Below are 19,711 nucleotides of genomic sequence, written 5' to 3'. Positions count from 1 at the left end.
GTCCTCCCTTCGGAGCCCCCAGACACCTGTCTCTCTCCTCTCATTGTCTGGCCCACTTTCTGCTCTGCCAGCAGCCACCTTCCTTCCCCCATCCTCCTTCACGCTTTCTCCTCTTCTTTATTTCACTCTTTCTGCCTTTTCCTTTCTCTCAATGCCTCTTCTCCTTATATTGATGACTTTATTATTATTTTTACTTTTTAGCTGTGGTTATGTGCCATGGGTGTTTTTTTTCTTTTCTCTTCTGATTTTTGATCCTCACCCAAGGACATGCTTAGAGAGAGACGGAGGAAGGGAGGGAGAGAGAGAGAGAGAGAGAAAGAGAGAAACACAGATGTGAGAAACATTGATTGGTTGCCGACTGGTGATCAACCCTGCAATGTAGGCTTATGCCCTGATGGGAATCGAACTGGCAACCTCTCGGGTGCACGGGCGTCACTCAACCAACTGAGCCACTGCAGCCAGGGGTTTCTAACATAAAAGCAGGTGAAAGAAGAGAAAACAGTTGCTTTTCATTACTCCGTGGTCTTTTGTTGACCCCCCTCTCCCCCTGCCCAGGGGTCAATGATTCTTGGTAAGTTAAAAACGTAGTTGTCGGTGACAATAAAATGGTGTATTTGATTAGCTTGCGGGCACACCAGGAGAGTTACTGGGAATGTGCTGGCTGACAAACATCAAAATGTGCTGGCGTGAATTTTTCAGTCTGTGTTCAGGCACAATTGGCATTTGCGATCGGAAATCAGGTTTGAGGGTGGCGAGTTGTGGAGGTTATTGGAACGACAGTTCTCCTCCTGAAGACGTGCCTGTCCTTGCTGGTTGGTGGTCAGCTTTTCCCTCTTAAGAATGCTTTTGTGCCGATAACATCTCTGGATAGAGTAGCTCCAGAAGTGAAGGCAAGAGAATCTGCTGCTTAGCTGAGTGAGGCTTAAATAAAAAGCCTGTTTATGTGGGCGAGAATGTGTGGGGGCTGCTGTCGCATTATGGAATTCTTAAAATTGTTATTAACCGGGAAGATGTTATTCAGAAACCCCTCGTGCCTTCAGCTTGTTTTTGTTTATTTCAGGTTTCTTTGCTCCCCATTTTTAATTATCTCTCGGAGGACTCAGGAGGCCTCCCCTGTTCTCTCTAAAATTGTTATAAAATTAATGCATTGGACTCAAGCTGTTATTACGAATAAAAGAGTCTCTCATGGACTCCCGGTTTTTCAGCAGAGAAGTCCGACCCCTCCCACTGTGTATGAGAAAACCTAACCGGTTTGGCTCAGTGGATAGAGCATGGCCTGTGGACTGAAAGGTCCCAGGTTCGATTCCGGTCAAGGGCATGTACCTTGGTTGCGGGCATACCCCAGTAGGAGGTGTGCAGGAGGCAGCTGATCGGTGTTTCTCTATCATCGATGTTTCTGACTCTCTATCCCTCTCCCTTCCTATCTGTAAAATCAATGAAATATATATTTAAAAAAAGAAAAGAAAAAGGGCAGAGGCTGGAGGCTGGGTCTTTGTTCCAAGCCCAAATCCTGAGATTTTCAGGTAGAAAGTCATATAGGGAGAACCCCAGAGTCACAATTAGCAGTCTACCTGCATGAGTATACGAAGTCAGCCTCCCTCCTGGATGATCCTTGGTGCATCTGGGGGTGTTGGTAGTTTAGGAGGTAGTTTGCACCAGCGTTTAATAATATTTCTTCTGTTCTAGCTGTTGCATTTGGCAGATTCCCTTTTCAACATTTGGTCATGTGTCTTCTCTAATGCTGGAAAGAAAAGTTGCCAAATATAGCCGTTGATCATAATAAAACACCCTAACAGTAGTATTAAGACACTTCTCTTTTGGTGCGCGTGCACGCATGTGTGAGCGCCTGTGCAGGGCAACCTGAAGCCGTCTGCCAAGCTCACAGCTGGGGGGGACCTTGAGTCAGCCATCGATATGTCATTTGGGCAGAGCAACTCAGTAATTAAAACAACAGGCCTTACCAAATTAGAAAAACAAGCCAATGAACAAACATTTAGGGGTGTCTGTGAAGAGATGCTGTGCTGGGTTACATAGGGGTTACAGATTCATATGGTATGCAGCCCCTGCTGTCCCCTGCAGCTCAGTTGGGAGGCAAAATCCATGAAAACTTCAAGTAACAATAGAAGACTTAAATAGCATTTCAAAATAGCTGTTATTAATAGATGGGAACAAAAACCAATCTGTTTTTTTTTTTTTTTTTGCAGGGGTTCTCTTAAAAACATTAACACTATTCTAAGCTGTAGAATAGATTAAAACAACATCAGTTGCCCTGGCCAGTGTTTCTCAGTGGTTAGAGCATTGGTCCGAGCACCGAAGGGTTGCAGGTTCAATTCCTGGTCAAGGGCACATACCTGGGTTGCAGGTTCAAGTCCTGGTCCTGGTCCAGATGCATGTGGGAGGCAACCAATCAATGTATCTCTCTCACATGGATATCTGTCTGTCTGTCTCTCTCTCTTTCTCTCTCTCTTCCCCCCCGCCTCCCTCCATCCCTTCCACTCTCTCTAAACATCTATGGAAAAAATATCCTCTGGTGAGGATTAACAACAACAACAACCAAAAAACACACCACAAAACAACAACAACATCAGTGGCCAATGGGTTCTAGGAGTCTGGATGCTTCCAGCCCATTTGTGACCCCATCTGGACCTGACGTGTCTGTTGCAGGTTGACTAGATCCCATCAGTCATGCAGCAATCTCTGCACTGGCTGGAAGCAGAGAGAGAGTGAGAGAGAGAAACATGGATGTGAGAGAGACACATCACTTCCCACATGCACCCCAACATCTGGGCCAGGGATGGAAACTGCAACTGAGGTACACGCCCTTGACTGAGAATTGAACCCGAGACCCTTTGGTCCGAGGGCCGACATTCTAACCACTGAGCAAAACTGGCCAAGGCTTTGACTTTCTTATCAGTCTAGATACTTTGATTTTGGAATTAGTCCCTGGCCTCAGTTACACAGCCTTCCTCCTCCTCCTTGTTCTGAAAACTTATGATTTACCCAGACACCAGCTATTCACACGGCAGAATAATCCCACCAATTTGGCACAGGGTGTGGTGGGGGAGCAGAGTTAAAGAGAGCCACAAACCCAAGGAAGCATCCATTCATGGAGAGAGGGGTCTGGGTCAGATAGGAGAGGAAGGGTAGCTGTGCATACAGAGGTGCAGGGTCGTCTTGACCTTGACCTTGACCGCACCATCTATCTCTGCTGGCTCAGGTTCCTGTGCTCCTTACTTTGGGAAGGAGGAAGAGGAGAGCACATGACAAGGATGGAACTTAAAATTTTGCCGGGTTCTTTCAAATGCATTAAGTTAAAATGTTTGCACTACCTAAATTGTGCTGCCATGGCACAAAGTTCTGGTTTCCAGGCTCTGATTATGGTTCTATCTAGTACTGTAGATCTCTGTTCCGATCTTGTTCTTTTTAACAAACCTTAACGTTAAGCTAGCATGTAAATATTTTCTGTGCAACTTCATAGCCTCTGTAACCATTATTTCAAATAGCCATTCTTCTGAGTGGATGTGCCATGTTTTATTAACTACTCTTTCATTGTTGGACATTTAACCAATAGCCATTTGTGAACATATCATGGTTTACTCATCCGTTTGCCTGATGACGGTGTTTGGTCCTCCCTAGCCCACTTTTTCGCTCTTGGAAACAATGCTGCCTTAAGTATTCTTGTGTTTCTTTGTGAACATGTTTGAGAAATTTGGGGGGGAAATTATTGAGTCACGGGGTTTGGGCCCCTTCAGTTTTTCTAGATATTGAAGATTGCTTCCCAACGTGGTGGTTCTGGTTCCCATTCCCACCTGGTCTTCCCGTTGTTCCATACAGTTCCTGTCAATTCATGGAATTGCCACTCCGCATTTTGGCCAGCCTGATGGGATGAAATGGTATCTTGTGACAAATTAGATTTATTTTATAATTTGCTTCCCCTGGCTAGAACAGAGCCACTGTTATTAGGAAAAAAATAGTTCTTACTCTGTCTTCAGTATTCTTTTGACATCTGTATTACTTTCAACAATAAAGGTAAATTAAAAAATTCTTTTGAGCCCTAGCCAGTTTGGCTCAGTGGATAGAGTGCCAGCCCATGGATTGAAGGGTGCCGGGTTCAATTCTGGTCAAGGGCACATACCTCGGTTGCAGGTTCCCTGGCCCTGGTTGGGGTGTGTGCAGGAGGCAATCAATCGATGTGGATGTTTCTCTCTGTCTCTCCCTCTCCCTTATACTCTCTCTAAAAATCAATGGAAAAAATATCCTTGGGTGAGGATTAACCAAAGAAAAATTCTTTTGAGATGTTTTCTAAGCAAGACAATTATTTAGAAGTCTATTAAATGACTTAGAAGTTAGATTATAAAATAAATAATTAAAAATTTTAAAATAAATTAAAAATATTTCTAGTAAGCTGCACTATATATATGCTATATAACTTGGTGTCAGAATCCCAGCTGACAACAACTGACACCTGGCTGGTCGCTACTGTGTTCTGTTGGTTAAGAATAAGTCACAGGTCACATCTAACTCAAGCGGAGAGGATCACACAAGGTGTGAAGTCCGAAACAAGGGGATTATGGGGGCCACTTTATGTAAGAGTCTGTCCCCCACAGTGGAAACCATGTTGTGATCATCACATTTCAGTGACATGGGTTTAGATATTCATCTCTGTTAGGGCCCTTAGAGATGATCAGATTTCCGGAGACTGACTTAGGCAAGCTCGGTTCCCATTGAGGTGTAATTCCAGTTGTTAATTCACGATGAGAATAGTAGCTGCAGGTAGACTGGGTCTTGAGTTTGCTGATTGCCTCATGTTCCCTTTTTATGCACAGCCACATGGGAAGCTAAATGATGTGCTTGATGAGTGTGGGTTCAGGGCAAGAGTTGTGGGTCGGATTATCTTAGTGGGTAGTGTCTTTGGACCATGAGAGCTTACTCATCTCTCTCCATTAGAGTTGACTGGAGAAGGGGAATTGGTAAGAGTGGCCCAGGATGAGGCTGGAAGAGTGGGTTAGGTCAGAGTGTGTTGAGGGTAAAGCAAGTAGAGATAGTGTTGGAGTGTGGAGGAGAAAAGGCATGGAACTATCTTTCTGTTCTCTACTTTGGAACATCTTACCCATTCTCATCAGTGCTTCTCTGACCTAGCTGCTAACCAAGAAAAAGGAGGCCCTCTCTTTTTTCCTCCCCATGTAGCTTTTTATGTTTGAAAACACTCTAATTTGAGGTATAATTGACATATAACATTATATTAATTTCAGGTGTACAGCATAATGAATTGATAGTTGTATGTATTGCAAAATCACCATAATAAATCTAGTTGACATCTGGCATTATTATGAAAATATTTTCTGGGTGATGAGAACTTTTAAGATTGACTTTCTTAGCAACTTTCAGGAAGCAATATAGTATTGTTAACTATAGGGATCATGCTGTACATTATATCCCCAGGACTTATTTTATAACTGGAAGTCGGTACCTTTTGACCACCTTCACCAATTTTGCACCCACCAAACCCCCCTCTGGCAACCACCAACCTGTTCTCTGTATCTATGAGCTTGGGTTTTTTTTTTGTTTGTTTTAATTTTTGTTTTTAGATGCCATATATAAGTGAGATTGTATGGTAAGTGTCTTTCTCTGCCTGACTTATTTCACTTAGCATAATGCTCTTGAGGTCCATCCATGTTGTCACACAAGTGGTAGGATTTTTTGTTTTGTTTTGTCAATTCTCACCTGAGGATATTTTTCCATTGCTTTTTCAGAGAGAGTGGAAGGAAAGAAGGGGGAGGGAAGGAAGAAGGGAGGGAGGGGGGAGAGAGAGAGAGGGAGAGAGAGAGAGAGAGAGAGAGAGAGAGAGAGAGAGAGAGAGAGATCAATTGGTTGCCTCCTGCATGCACCTGAACTGGGCTGGGGATCTACACTCAACCTGCAACCCAGGTATGTGCCCTTGACAGGGAATCAAACCCATGACCCTTTGGTATGTGGACAATACTCTAACCACTGAGCAATGCCAGCCAGGGTGCAAATGGCAAGATTTCATTCTTTTTTATGGCTGAGTAAAATTTTATTCTGTGTATATAGCACATTTTCTTTATCCATTCTTCAGTCAATGGCCACTTAGGTTGCGACCATATTTTGGATATTGTAAATAACACTGCACTAAACATGGGTTGCACATATGTTTTCATTAGTGTTTTCTTCCCATGTGCTTTTGTTCACATGGTTCCGAAGCCACTACCCCACGGTGAAGCCCCTGAGGCAGGGAATGTGTTGGATAGTGTTGGGGTGTGGAGGAGAAAAGGTGTGGAACTATCTCTCTGTTCCCTACTTTGGAAAATCTTACCCATTCTCATCAGCGCCTCCCCTACCTATCTGCTACCCAAGAAAAATGATTAGATTATTGGCTACATAATAGATACCAAATAACTATTTCTTAGGTTGGTTATTCTGTGGATTAATATCTCAACTAAAGTATTTTACAGCTTTAAAATGATAAAGATTATACGAACAGCTTCTACACTGTCCTAATTTTAAGTAGTAAATGGCAGAAATTATTTATCTTTTTTTTTTAATATATTTTATTGATTTTTTACAGAGAGGAAGGGAGAGAAGGATAAAGAGTTAGAAACATCGATGAGAGAGAAACATCAATCAGCCGCCTCCTGCACACCCCCCACTGGGGATGTGCCCGCAACCAAGGTACATGCCCCTGACCGGAATCGAACCTGGGACCCTTCAGTCCACAGGCCGACGCTCTATCCACTGAGCCAAACCGGTTTCGGCTATTTATCTTTTTAAAAATATTTTTATTAATTGTAAAGAGAGAGGAAAGGAGAGAGAGAGAGAAACATTGATGAGAGAGAAACATCGATTGGCTGCCTCCTGCATGCCCCTTACTGAGGATCGAGCCTGCAACCCCAGCATGTGCCCTGACCGGGAGTTGAACCAGCACCCTCTTGGTGTATGGGATGATGCTCAACCAACTGAGACACATGGGCAGGGCAGAAATTATTTATCTTTACTGAAGAACTTCTTTGGCATCATAGTTTATTTATTATGAATCACTTTTTTTTCTTAAATGTAATTTGTTTAAATTTGAAGTTCTGTATCTAGGAAAGTGAAATGTTCACATTCCAAAACTAAAAATAACATACTGGAGAGATGATGCCAAAACAATGGTTTCAATCAAAAATGCTTTCTGAATCCAGCATCTAATGAGAACTCATTACTGAATCAGATCATGGTTAGTAGGCATTCATTGTTTTAAGCCAATTAATAACCGTTTTGAGAAACCTAAGTAATGGAATATTTTTAAAACCCTCCAGTTTTGCTCAGATTTCTAATGCGTTGTGATGATCAAATGTTCCTTATATGCAAGATGTAATATGAATGATTATATCTTACAACAAAGTTTTAATGAATATTATCCTCACTAGAGACCCAGTGTATGAAATTCATGTGCGGGGTGGGGGAGTCCCTCAGCCCGGCCTGCACCCTCTCCAATCCAGGACCCCTTGGGGGATGTCCAACTGCCTCTTGCAATCTGGGACTGCTGGCTTCTAACCGCTCGCCTGCTTGCCTACCTGCCTGATCACCTCTAACCACCTCTGCCTGCCTGCCTGATTGCCCCTAACTGCTTCCCTACCCTACCAGCCTGATCGCCCCTAACGGCTCCCCTGCTGGCCTGATCGCCCTTAACTGCCTCTGCCTCACCCTGCACCTGGGACCCAGGATTCCCTCCTCCAGCTGGTCGCAGGCATCTGGGATCCAGGCTTCCCTCCCTCTGGCCAGCCGCAGGCACCCAGAACCCAGGCCGGCTTCGCCCGGGCTGGCCGCAATTGCAGGGGACCGTGGGTGGGCGGCTTTGCCTGGGCTGCAGCCGCAGCCGCAGGCGCCCGGGACAGCAGGGCAGGTGACTTGTCCCTCTCCTGGGCCTCAGCCTGGCTGGTCCCCATTGCTCTCTCGTGAGCACATTTGGGCCTGGCTGGTCCCCATTCTTCTCTCCCCAGTGTTGAGTGTCTGAACAGTTACTGCGTGAAGGTTTGAGGGTGTGATGACCATTTGCATATTAGCTCTTTATTATATAGGATTCTCTTAGTGGACAGACAGGTTTCCTCAAATCAGATCCCACTGCTCATAAATTATTAGATTCATTTTAGAAACAAGTGCTTTTATTTTGCTGTATAATTTACTAAATTTGCTGAGATCAAATTTACTAAGGAAGCCTCCTGTAATTTCTAGGGAGAAGTACAAGCTTGAATAAGCCTGGTACAGAAACTGTCTTATTTCTATAAAAGTGATTTCTGAAGCTTGAAATACAGATATGGGATGAGGAAACTTCAGGAAACTACATTTAACATTCCTTGTTAGTCTATCTCACCAGGCTTAGTGATGTTAATTTCAGGAACATTTGACTTTGCTTGATTCTTTTCCCCTTATTTGGAAACATCTTCTGTTTATTGCACACATAAGTCATAAGGTTTTTAATAATATAACTGATCAGTGTGTCAGCATAATTTATGGTCCACTTAGCAACTTAATAGTATGCTTTAGAGATCATTTAAGCTCTAGATATAAACTGTTAAATAATTTAATGCTTATTTTTTCAACAGATGTGAATTATTAAAAAAGAAAAATGGCCCAACGGAGCACTGTATTTCCTTCTCTTGTCACCAAGGAAAGGTATAATATATGGAAAATATGCATCTAAGGTATACTTTTTCTTTTTACCAATCCCATAGAGGCTGCTAGTGGGAGTGATGGCCTTTGTAAATGAAACTTTATGATAGCTGTTACATTATCCAAGAAGGATTTTGTTCAAGGGCAAGGGCAGTAGTGTCGTGTAGCCTCTCCAGCTTTCAATTTGTCGGATACTGTGGGCCACTCCGTGACCATGAGAGGTGAAGGCTTCACACTAGCCCTGCAGTACCGATGTACTTTGGGTCAACAGTAAAATATAATTCTGGAGACGTGGGGGACTGAGGTCCCTGTGAGCCCTTTTAAATCAGAAGTTGCAAATTGGGTGTCCGTAGGCCAATATTGGCTCGTGGACATACATTGTTTGATCTACTACATCACCTTAAATACTTTTTAAATTAGTTGTTATCACTTAAGAATCAGGTAATTTGTCAGACAAGGCTGGATTTCTGGCTCTTCTTGAATATCGGATGATTTGGAAAAGTGGACCTGGCCTTCCCAGATGGTCACTCAGAGGTGGAGCAGAATTGTGGCTCCTTTTAGTTGAGGAATGCCCTTTCCAATCCTCCAAAGGTCCCCCCCACTCCTATTGCATCATCTGGTGTGCTTCACTCATTTATGTTACCTGCCTGACCTTTGTAGGCATTTGGGTTTGTAACCACTGCTTTATGAGGACAAAGGAGATTTTATTAATAAGCATGTCAGGAGATTTTATTAATAATCTTGATCTTTTTTTAAAAGATTTTAAAAATTAATTTTTAGAGAGAGGGGAAATGAAAGGGAGAGAGAAACATCGATCGACTGCCTCCTGCATATCCCCCTATCAGGGATTGAGCCCACAATCGGGCATGTGTCCTGATCAGGAATTGAACCCGAACCTTTTGGTGCACAGGAATGATGCCCAACCAACTGAGCCACACTGGCCAGGGCAATAAGCTTGATCTTGATAACACAGCTTATACTGGGAAGACATGTCAGTGTGCCCAGTTCCGACAGCCTCTTGCTTTTAGAGGTAATGGAACCTGCTACCAGCACACTTTACTCTCTGAGTACGACTGATGAAAGATGCTGCCCAGTTCACGAAGGAAAGTCTTTGGGGCAGAAACCCTGCCTCTAACTTCACTGAGCTTGTAGGGACAGATAATGTGCATTTTCTGCTCTGGGAAGTCTTGAATCTGGCTTTAACCGTGACCTCTTCCCTGATTAACAACCCCAGTAACATGGCTCCTTCCCACAGACGCGTCAGAACCATGCCCCGACACAACCAGTCCCTGACCATGGCACCCTACTCTGTAAACCTCATGGAGCAACTGGAAGACAGGATCCTGTGCCACGAGAAAACAACCGCAGCCCTCGTAGAGCACGCCTTCCGAATTAAAGACGACATCGTCAACAGTTTGCAGAAAATGCAAAACAAAGGGGGAGGCGACCGCTTGGCCAGGCTCTTCTTGGAGGAGCACATCAGAAACATAACTGCCATCGTGAAGCAGCTGAATCGGGACATCGAGGTAAGGTGTGTGCATCAGGCGGGCTGTGTTCCACTCCACAGACTCATTCCCCCGCCGGGAGGTGGGCAAGTCCAGTGCCCCCTGCCAGGCAGGAATGCCTTCAGACCAACGCTGTCTGTCCTGTCCTGTCTGTTCTTACCGATTGCCCAGGAAACAGCTTGAACAAATATCCTCGTTAAATTTATTCCAGTATTCGATAGCAGTTACTGCCAGTGTTATTTTGTTTAATCTAAATTTACTTTGCTGATTATTAAATCACTTTGTTTTTTTTTTTTGTGTGTGTGTGTGGTTTTGTTTTTTGGGGGTTTTTTTTTTGGCTCTCAATGGAGAGGATAACTAGTCAAATAGTTTCCCTGTAAAAATTCTTCATATCCCTGAAGACAGCTATTAGGCCAATTACTATGTCAGCCTTTGCTCTTCTGATTAAATATTTTTAGGTCATGATGATTATATATAATATAGTTTATTACTCAAACAACCTAGAGATTGGAATTGTTACTCAGACTCCTCTTTTATTGTTTTATTTTTCTCTGCAATGAGCCCAATAAAAGGCCAATGTTGTCTATTTTTGGAGTTTGTAAATTTACTGCTATTTATTCAACCACAGGATCACATAATTTATTTCAGAAACCTTAAGATCATTTAGGGCCTGTGTTCCATCGCTGAACAATATTAATATCCTCCACATGTAATTTTTAACTATATGAATAAAAAGTATATTGACTAGATTAAGGAAAACCTTTGTTGCAAGTCATAGAGCTGGTGTCTTAATTATACTTAGGAAATTAAACCTCATTTTTTTGATGTCAGATTTGTATGTATGTATGTATGTATGTATTTAACAGCCTTATTGAGGAATAATTTAAAAGCCACAAAGATTCACCCATTATAAGTGTACAACTCAATGATTTTTAGTAAATTTATAAAAATCACACCCCAAAATTTATATAAGTGCATTTGCAATCAATTCCTACCTCTAACCTAGCCCCAGGTGAGCACCAATCTGCTTTCTGTCTCTATAAACTTTGTCTTTTCCAGACATTCCATGTAAATGGAATCTTATGAAGTCATCTGCGTCTGGCTTCTTTCACTTAGCATAATCTCTTTGAGAGTCAGCCATGTTCTAGAATGTTCTTTTTATGTCTGAGTAGTATCCTATTGTATGGTAATACCACATTCTGTTTGTCCCTTCATTATTTGATGGACATTTGGATTGTTTCCATTTTTTTAGCTATTATGAATAAAGTTGCTGTGAACACTTGTGTACAAGTCTTTGTATGGTTGTATGTTTTCATTTCTCTTGGGTAAATTACTAGAAATGGAATTGCTAGGTCTTATAGTAAGCTTTTGCTTAACTTTTTAAAACACAGCCAAACAATTTTGCAAAGTGGTTATATCATTTTACAACTCACCAGTAATATATGACGTTTCCAGTTTTTCCACATCCTCACCAACATTTGGTTTTATCTGTCTTTTTGTAGTCATTACAGGGCATGTGTAGTGGTACTTCATGGTAGTTTTAATTTGAGTTTTCCTGATGACTAATGATGTTGAGCAACTTTTCATATGCTTACTGATCATTTGTGTGTTTTATTTGGTGAAATGTATACTCAAGTCTGCTGACTATTTTTAAAAAGTTGATTTTTTATTGTTACCATTGTATCCATTTTCAGTACACAATTCAGTGACATTAGTTACATTCACAGTGTTGTATGCAATCATCACCACTATCCATTTCCAAAACGTTTTGGTCATCCCAAATAGAAACGCTGTACCCATTAAACAATAAATTGCCATTCCACTCTTCCCTCAGCCCCTGCTAACCTCTGAGTTACTTTCCGTCTCTGTGAATTTGCCTATTCTAGTACGTCATGTAAATGGAATCATTTTGTCCTTTTGTATCTGGTTAATTTCACTTAGCATGTGTTCAAGTTTCATCCATGTTGTGGCATGTGTTAGAACCCATTTTTAAATTGCATTATTTGTCTTATTATTGAGTTGTAAAAGTTTCATATATAGTCTAGATCAGGGGTGGGCAAACTTTTTGACTCGAGGGCCACAATGGGTTCTTAAACTGGACCGGAGGGCCGGAACAAAAGCATGGATGGAGTGTTTGTGTGAACTAATATAAATTCAAAGTAAAGGAGTGGAGGGGAGAGCAAGAGAACCCTCCACTCTTTCTGCTCCGTGGGCTGGATAGAACAGCCAAACAGGCCAGATCCGGCCCGCGGGCCGTAGTTTGCCCACGGCTGGTCTAGATACAGGTCCCTTATCAGATATGTGATTTGTAAATATTTTCTCCCATTCTGTGGCTTATATTTTCATTTTCTAATGGTGGTTTTTGAAGTGCAAAATTTTTAAATTTTAATAAATTTCAACTTACAGTTTTTTTCTTTTATAGTTTACTAGAGGCCCAGTGCATGAAAACTCATGCACTGGAGGCGGGGGGGTCCCCTCAGCCTGGTCTGTCCACTCTCACAGTCTGGGAGCCCTCAGGGGCGGGAGGCGACCCAGGCAATCAGGGGAAGGCGATGCCCCCGTCACACCTCTGCTGCTGCCACTGCCGGCAGTGCAAGCCTCGGCTGGCCCTGGTTACCTGAGCCTTGGGCGGCCCTGGGCGGCTGGGCAGCCAACATCTGAGGCTTGCCTGTGCCTCGGGCCGGTCCTGGGTGGCTGTGCACCTGCCATCTGAGGCTTGCCTGTGCCTTGGGCCAGCCCTGGGTGGCTGGGCAGCTGCCATCCGAGGCTTGCCTGCGCCTCGGGCCGGTCCTGGGTGGCTGGGGGGCTAAAGGGACCGGGGACTTCGGAGGCAGGCATGTGGAGTGGCCGGACCCGCCTGGGGGCTGTGACGCGCGCCTGCCGCCCATGCAGGGCTGAGGGGACGGGGTGCCACCATCTTGTGGCTGTGGGTGCCACCATCTTTGAGGGCATGGCAGTCAATTAGCATATTCCCTCTTTATTAGACGGGACTAGAGGCCCAGTGCATAAAATTTGTGCATTGCGGGGGTCCCCTCAGCCCAGCCTTCACCCTCTTTCAATCTGGGACCCCTCAGGGGATGTCTGACTAAACCGGCAGTCAGACATCCCTCTCACAATCCAGGACCACTGGCTCCCAACTGCTCACCTGCCTGTCTTCCTGATCACCTCTAACTGCCCCCCCTGCTGGCCTGCTCCCCCCCAACTGCCCCTCCCCCCCTGCTGACCTGGTCGCCCCTTACTGCCCCCCTTGTCGGCTTGGTTGCCCCTCACTGCCCCCCACCGCTGGCCTGGTCGCCTCTAACTGCCCCTCCTGTGGGCCTGGTTGCCCCATGCAGCCTGCTGTTTGGTCATTTGGTCGCCCCTCACTAACCCCCCTGCTGGCCTGGTTGCCCCATGCAGCCTGTTCGGTTGTCCGTTCGGTTGCGATGGTCGCTTAGGCTTTTATTATTATAGATACTTTTTGTTCTAAGTCTTAAGAACTGCTTAACCCAAGGTCACAAAGATATTCTCTTATTTTCTTCTACAATTTTAGTTTTAGTTCTTTACCTTCAGTGACCCAGTTTGAGTTAATTTTTATGTATGAAGTAGGGTAAAGGTCTAAGTTAATTTTTTTTGCACATGGGTAGCCCAGCAAAATCTATCACTTTCCCGTTTGGCCTTTGTCGAAAGCCAATTGAGCATCTATATATATATATATAAAGAGCCAGGAGCCGTCACATCCTAAACAACCGAACAGACGACCGAACAGGCTGAGTGGGGCGACTAGGCTGGCAAGGGGGTTAGTGAGGGATGACCAAACGACTGAACACCAGGCTATGTGGGACAACCAGGCTGGCAGGGGGGTTAGTGAGGGACGACCAGGCTGGCAGGGGGGTTAGTGAAGGACGACGACTGAGCAGCAGGCTGCGTGGAGCAACCAGGCCGGCAGGGGGGGCTGTGAGGGGTGATCTAGTTGGCAGGCAAAGGTGGTTAGGGGTTATCAGGCTGGCAGGGGGCCAGTTAGGGCTGATCAGGCAGGCAGGCAGGTGAGCAGTTAGGAGCCAGCGGTCCTGGATTGTGAGAGGGATATCTGACTGCCGGTTTAGGCCCGATCCCTAAGAGGGATCCATCCCCCGAAGGTCTTGGATTGGAGAGGGTGCAGGCTGGGCTGAGGGGACCTCCCCTATGCATGAATTTCATGCACTGGCCTCTAGTCCTATATAATAAAAATCTAATATGCTAAGTGTCCGACTGTTTGTTCGACTGTTTGACCAGTTGCTGTGACGCACTGACCGCCAGGGGACAGATGCTCTGACTGGTAGGTTAGCTTGCTGCTGGGGTCCGGCCAATCGGAACTGGGCAAGATGGGCTGGACACGCCCTGGAGCCCTCCCACAATCCCTCCCTGGCCCCGATGGTGCACCGGTGGGGTCCCTCAGCCTGGCCTGCGCCCTCTTGCAATCTGGAATCCTTCGGGGGATGTTGGAGAGCCCGTTTTGGCCCAATCCCTGCAGGCCAGGCCAAGGGACCCCATAGGTGCATGAATCCATGCACTGGTCCTCTAGTAAAATATAAGGGCTTAATTCTGTATTCCATTTATCTGCATGGTTTTCCTATGCCAATACCACATTGCCTTAATTTCTAGCTTTAGAGTACTTTTGAAATCAGGTAGTGTAAGTCCTTCAACTTTGTTCTTCTTGTCAATATTGTTTGGCCATGTTAAGTCCTTTGCATTTTCATATAAATTTTAGGATTAGCTTGTCAGTTTTAGTATGCTGTGTTTTGTTTTCATTAATTTAAAAATATTCTAAAACTTTCCTTTTGAGTTTGTTCTTGGCTTATGTGTTACTTAGAAATCTGTTGTTTAATTTCCAAATATTTGGGGTTTATTTCTGTTGTGGATCTGTAATTTAATTCCATGTGAACAGATAATATACTTTGTATATTTTTAATACCTTTAAATTTATTAAGATTCTTGTTCTATAAAATATCAAAATCTCTAACTCTCATTGTTGAATTGTCTATTTCTCCTTTCAGTTCTCTCAATATTTTGGGCTTCTGTTGTTAGGTGCCCAACAGTTGTTCATAGAAAATAATACAATAATTAATAAATAATAATACAAGAATAAATTCTGTGTTTTGCCTACTCACAACTGTAAACCTTTTGCCCCTCTCTTACATTTATAGTTGTATTTAATTCCTGATATATTGACCCTTTTATCATTATAAAATGTCTCTCTTTGTCTTAGTAATATTTCTTAAAGTCTATTTTGAGAGATATTAATATAGCTATCCAGCTCTTCTATGGCTTCTGCTTGCATAGTTAATTTCCTTTTTGAAAATTTTCACTTAGCTTATGCCTGCATGAGGTCCTAGTCTACCACACGGTTACCAATTTTCACTCTTCTTTGAGATTCTCATGTATCTTTAGTAAGGACTGAGATTCACTCAGAATTGCACCTTAATTGAAGTTCATTGGCCTTTAGGATCCTAAAATTTCTGGTCTCTACTTCTTATGATGTTTAAAGGGCTGTGTGTTATGAAGGAGATCTAGCCGATCTTTGTTGCTTCCAAGACTGGTGGCATCCATTCCAATTTCTTTTGGTCTCAGCAGTTTGATTTTCTTGTGGGATGTGTTTTTCTTTCATTGATTACAAACTGGATGGCTATTATTAGTCAGGGTGCCTTATCACCTGTTTAGGCAAAGAGGCTTGGAGTTCCTACCTTAGACCAGATCGAGATTCACTTCCTAGACCTTGAAACCTGAGCAGAACCATCCAGGGACTGGAAAGGGCTGGCGCATCTTCCCTGCAGCAGCTGTGCCTGCGTGCGGGATACTGGCCAGTGGTTTTTGCTGCCTGGATCCTAGGAAGTGTCTTTGTGTCTTTTTCTCAGTCGGGATCCCCAGCTGCCCTGTTGATTGTGTCTACTTTCCCCCTATATCCTTCCAATAAATTCTGTTTCCCCCTCCCCCAAAGTTAGGCAAAGTCAGGTCCGATTGCCTGAAACAAAGAACTCTAATGACATCCAAGGGGGCATAGAACATTTAAGAAATTGGCAGAGATAATTTACTTGTTTTTGGAAGATGTGTGTCTGTATTTACGATGATCTTTCCAGTTTTATATTGGGGTGCTAAAGCAGTTTTATCTCAGAGGCTGAATCACTTGTCAACCCTAATTTGGCCCCTTCACAAAAGTGAAGAACCCCAAGTTAAACGTTTCAATTTTGAAAGGGGTTAGAGATAGTTTAGGGAGCTGATAGCCCTCCACACCCAAATCTAAAGAGGGAAATATATAAAATCAAAGTAATTAGGGATAAATGATTCTCAGGTTCCCATCCTCAACCAATGGCAAAGAAGTGTGTCATTAAAAAATACGAACACCCTATGTTGCACCTAGAGAATAGCACGACCTCCCCATTCTCTCCATGCCCAGCAATTCCTGTGAGTACTCAGCTGGGTTCCTTTTGCTGATGTGGGTGGTAGACAGATGAGAGATGGGAGCCAATTTATTCCTGCATTATTGCCCTCAGGTAAAAGCAGAGTGTGACTCTACCCTTCTACCCTTAGAAAAGCCTGGACTTGATTTTTTCCTGTCAACGTAAGAGGTGATAGTGTTTTAGCTGCAACTATGGGATCTGGGGAATAATTACTCTTTTGGCAACTACTATGTACTAATCCAACAGTCAGAACTATTTTATTTTTTTTCTAAAATTTTTTTTAATTATTGATTTTAGAGAGGAAGGGAGAGGGAGAGATAGAAACATCAGTGGTGAGAGAGAACCATTGATTGGCTGCCTTCTGCACGCCCCTACTGGAGATCGAGCCCGCAACCTGGGCATGTGCCCTTGACCGGAATCAAACCTGGGACCCTTCAGTCCTCAGACCAACACTCTATCCACTGAGTCAAACCAGCCTGGGCTTTTTTTTTTTTAATTTCAGAGAGGAAGGGAGAGGGAGAGAGAGAAACATCAATGACGAGAGAGAGTCATTGATTGAGAACTATATTAAATATATAATTTCTATCTTCAACTGAGCCCTCAATGCTGTTTAATAGTTTCTTCCTTCTAGGAAGCCCTCCCTGCCAGGTCCTCCCCTGCTCACTTCCTTTCCCTTAGTGTACTTGCCCCTGTAACGATAGCCCTTACTGAAGAGGATTGACACTGGGGTTTTTTACGAGTCTGTTTCCCTCTATAGATCGTGAGCTCTTTAAAATGAAAGGGACCTTGTCTTACCTTTGCATTGTCCAGCACAATGTAAATGCCATGAATGCTTTTATTTATTTTTTTTAGCACTTTTTGATGTATTTATTTATTTATTTTAATTTTAATTCCTTATTGTTTAAAGCAGTGTTTCTCAACCTTCCTAATGCCGTGACCCTTCAATACAGTTCCTCATGTTGTGGTGACCCCCAACCATAAAATTATTTTCATTGCTACTTCATAACTGTAATTTTGCTACTGTTAATGAATCGTAATGTAAATATCTGTGTTTTCCGATGGTCTTAGGCTTTACAGTCGCGACCCACAGGTTGAGAACCGCTGCCCAATTCAGAGTGAGGCCAGTTGCAGATTTGTTGGGAGTAAAAAAGACTAGAAGAGACATTATTTTTATTACTGGTTTACACATATTTTTCAGTTAACTCAGTAAAATTTTACAGAGTATTTGTTTTATAAAAATGTGTCTATGCAGGTGATTTTGTATAACAAAACTAAAACTGAAACCAGTCTTAACATATAGAGCTCACTCCAGGCTCCTGATAGAGCTAGTCAAATTAAGTTAATGTGAATACTACATCTTGGTAAATTTACCTAGAAAAGTCTTTCTAAATCTCTACCATATGGCTCTGAAAACAGTATACACAGGAAGAAAAGTAAAATATTGTCAAACCACTAGTCTGTGTGATCCTCAGAAACTAGAACTAAGTCTTCATTTTTCTATTTTTTAGCACCTACCAGTGTCTAGCACATAGTAGGAGCTGAATAAATGTTGCATAATCAATGTCTCCAGGGTCCTTGGGCCTACCAGAACCCTGTAATTATTGCCCATGTTCTATCAGCAGATTCCGTTGTCAAAGCAGATCACTCTTGTGTACTGTTACACAGAAGCTGCTTGGTAAATGTTGAATGAAAAAATACATTGTTTAAATACATTCCCACCCATTGTCTTCACTGGCAGTTTGCCTTGCAACGTGGAGTATGTCATCAATTATTCAAACTTTACACAAATTATCATCATTATAAATTTAGAAGAGGTAACATAGTCAACTATGAATTTTGCATGTCTGGATTACCCATACTGTCTTTTACTTAAGCTCTTATCAATCCCTGGAAGCCATATCCTGGTGAGCAGTCCATAGCCCTTTGTTGGTGGTAAGCCTTCCTTTCCATGCCAATTGGATGGTTTGAGGAAGGGGTTGGGACTTCACGTCCCCTTAGAGCTTTTACGGTGTCTTTGGAGAGGTAGGCAGTGGGGTCTGCTACCTGCTGGCTAGAATCTGCAGCTGCTCCTGGTTCCCATGCTTCATAAGGTCCCACTGGTTGGGGTGTTGGCTTTGACCTAGTTGGATTATGGGAAACCATATCAAGCCTTTATCTAATTGATTTGATTATACACAGTTTGATAGTTTAATAAACTTACAAATGGGCATTCTGAACTCAAGTGATGAATGCTGAGTTGGGCTTTATGAACATGTCAAGGCAGAGACGTGGACAAGGATGGATAGATGGGAACTTGTACATCTTGCACTGTCCGTGAGGAGAGAGTCTTGGCTCCTGGACTTCATGTATTTTTCCTAAAAAAGGAATTTTGGCCTGCAGCTCAGCGATCATGTCGCTTTGGAACAGGTATACCAGCAGAGGGACTTTGGTGATTATCATCTGTGTTAGCAGGGTTTTTCCAGAGAAACAGAGCCAATAGGCTATATATAATCTTTATTTATTATAAGGCATTCGCTCACATGATCATGGAGACTGAGAAGTTCTGCTGTCTGCAAGCAGGAGACCTGGGAAGCTGGTGATGTAGTTTGAAGGCCTGAGAACTGGAAAGCTGATAGTGTAGATTCCAGTCCAGGTCTGAAGGCTTGGGAGCCAGAAGCGCTGAGGGCAGGAGAAAATCCATGTCCCAGCCCAGTCAGGCAGAAATCAAATTCCAGCTTCATCTCAAAGGATTGGATGGTGCCCATTCACTTTGAGGAAGGCCCTCTACTTTACTCAGCTCACCTTTTCAAATGCTAATCTCTTCCAGAAACATCCTCACAGACACACCCAGAACTACTGTTTACCCAGCTACCTGGGCATGCCACGGCTCAGCCACGTTGACATATAATTAACCATCACATTATCCAAGTTCATTTTGTTTTAACTCTACCCACTCGACTTGGTTTGTCATGTGGCGTGGCTCCCGAGCATGAAGACAGCGAATTGAATGGAATTTGAGTATTTGTTCAGTTCTGTTGATAGTTGTTTCAGTGTACATTAACTAATTGGTGTTCTGGTGTCGGCCTTTGTCTCCGTACATTTTCACTAGTCTAAGTTCATTTTTGAGGACCTGATCACCTC

The 19,711-nt window shown here is 43.4% G+C and overlaps 1 protein-coding gene across 4 annotated transcripts in view; it reads left to right on the top strand.

Annotated features, from left to right (window-relative positions):
- FAM81A (family with sequence similarity 81 member A) overlaps window positions 1-19,711 on the top strand; it is a 69,004-nt gene that overhangs the window by 6,723 nt on the left and 42,570 nt on the right. For 2 of the 4 annotated variants that reach the window (XM_080671444.1, XM_080671443.1), the window contains exons 2-3: window positions 8,604-8,702; window positions 9,926-10,196. In XM_080671444.1, the coding sequence (XP_080527570.1) occupies window positions 8,683-8,702; window positions 9,926-10,196 (291 nt within the window). In that variant the 5' untranslated portion in view covers window positions 8,604-8,682. The remainder of the gene's footprint in view (window positions 1-8,603; window positions 8,703-9,925; window positions 10,197-19,711) is intronic. The other 2 variants (XM_080671442.1, XM_080671441.1) reach the window with 1 other exon arrangement.

The sequence above is a fragment of the Plecotus auritus genome (assembly GCF_963455305.1).
Source record: "Plecotus auritus genome assembly, chromosome: 1".
In the NCBI taxonomy this organism is placed as follows: Eukaryota; Metazoa; Chordata; class Mammalia; order Chiroptera; family Vespertilionidae; genus Plecotus; species Plecotus auritus.
The sequence above is the reverse complement of the archived record's forward strand: the minus strand, read 5'-3'. Positions and strand labels throughout refer to the sequence as shown.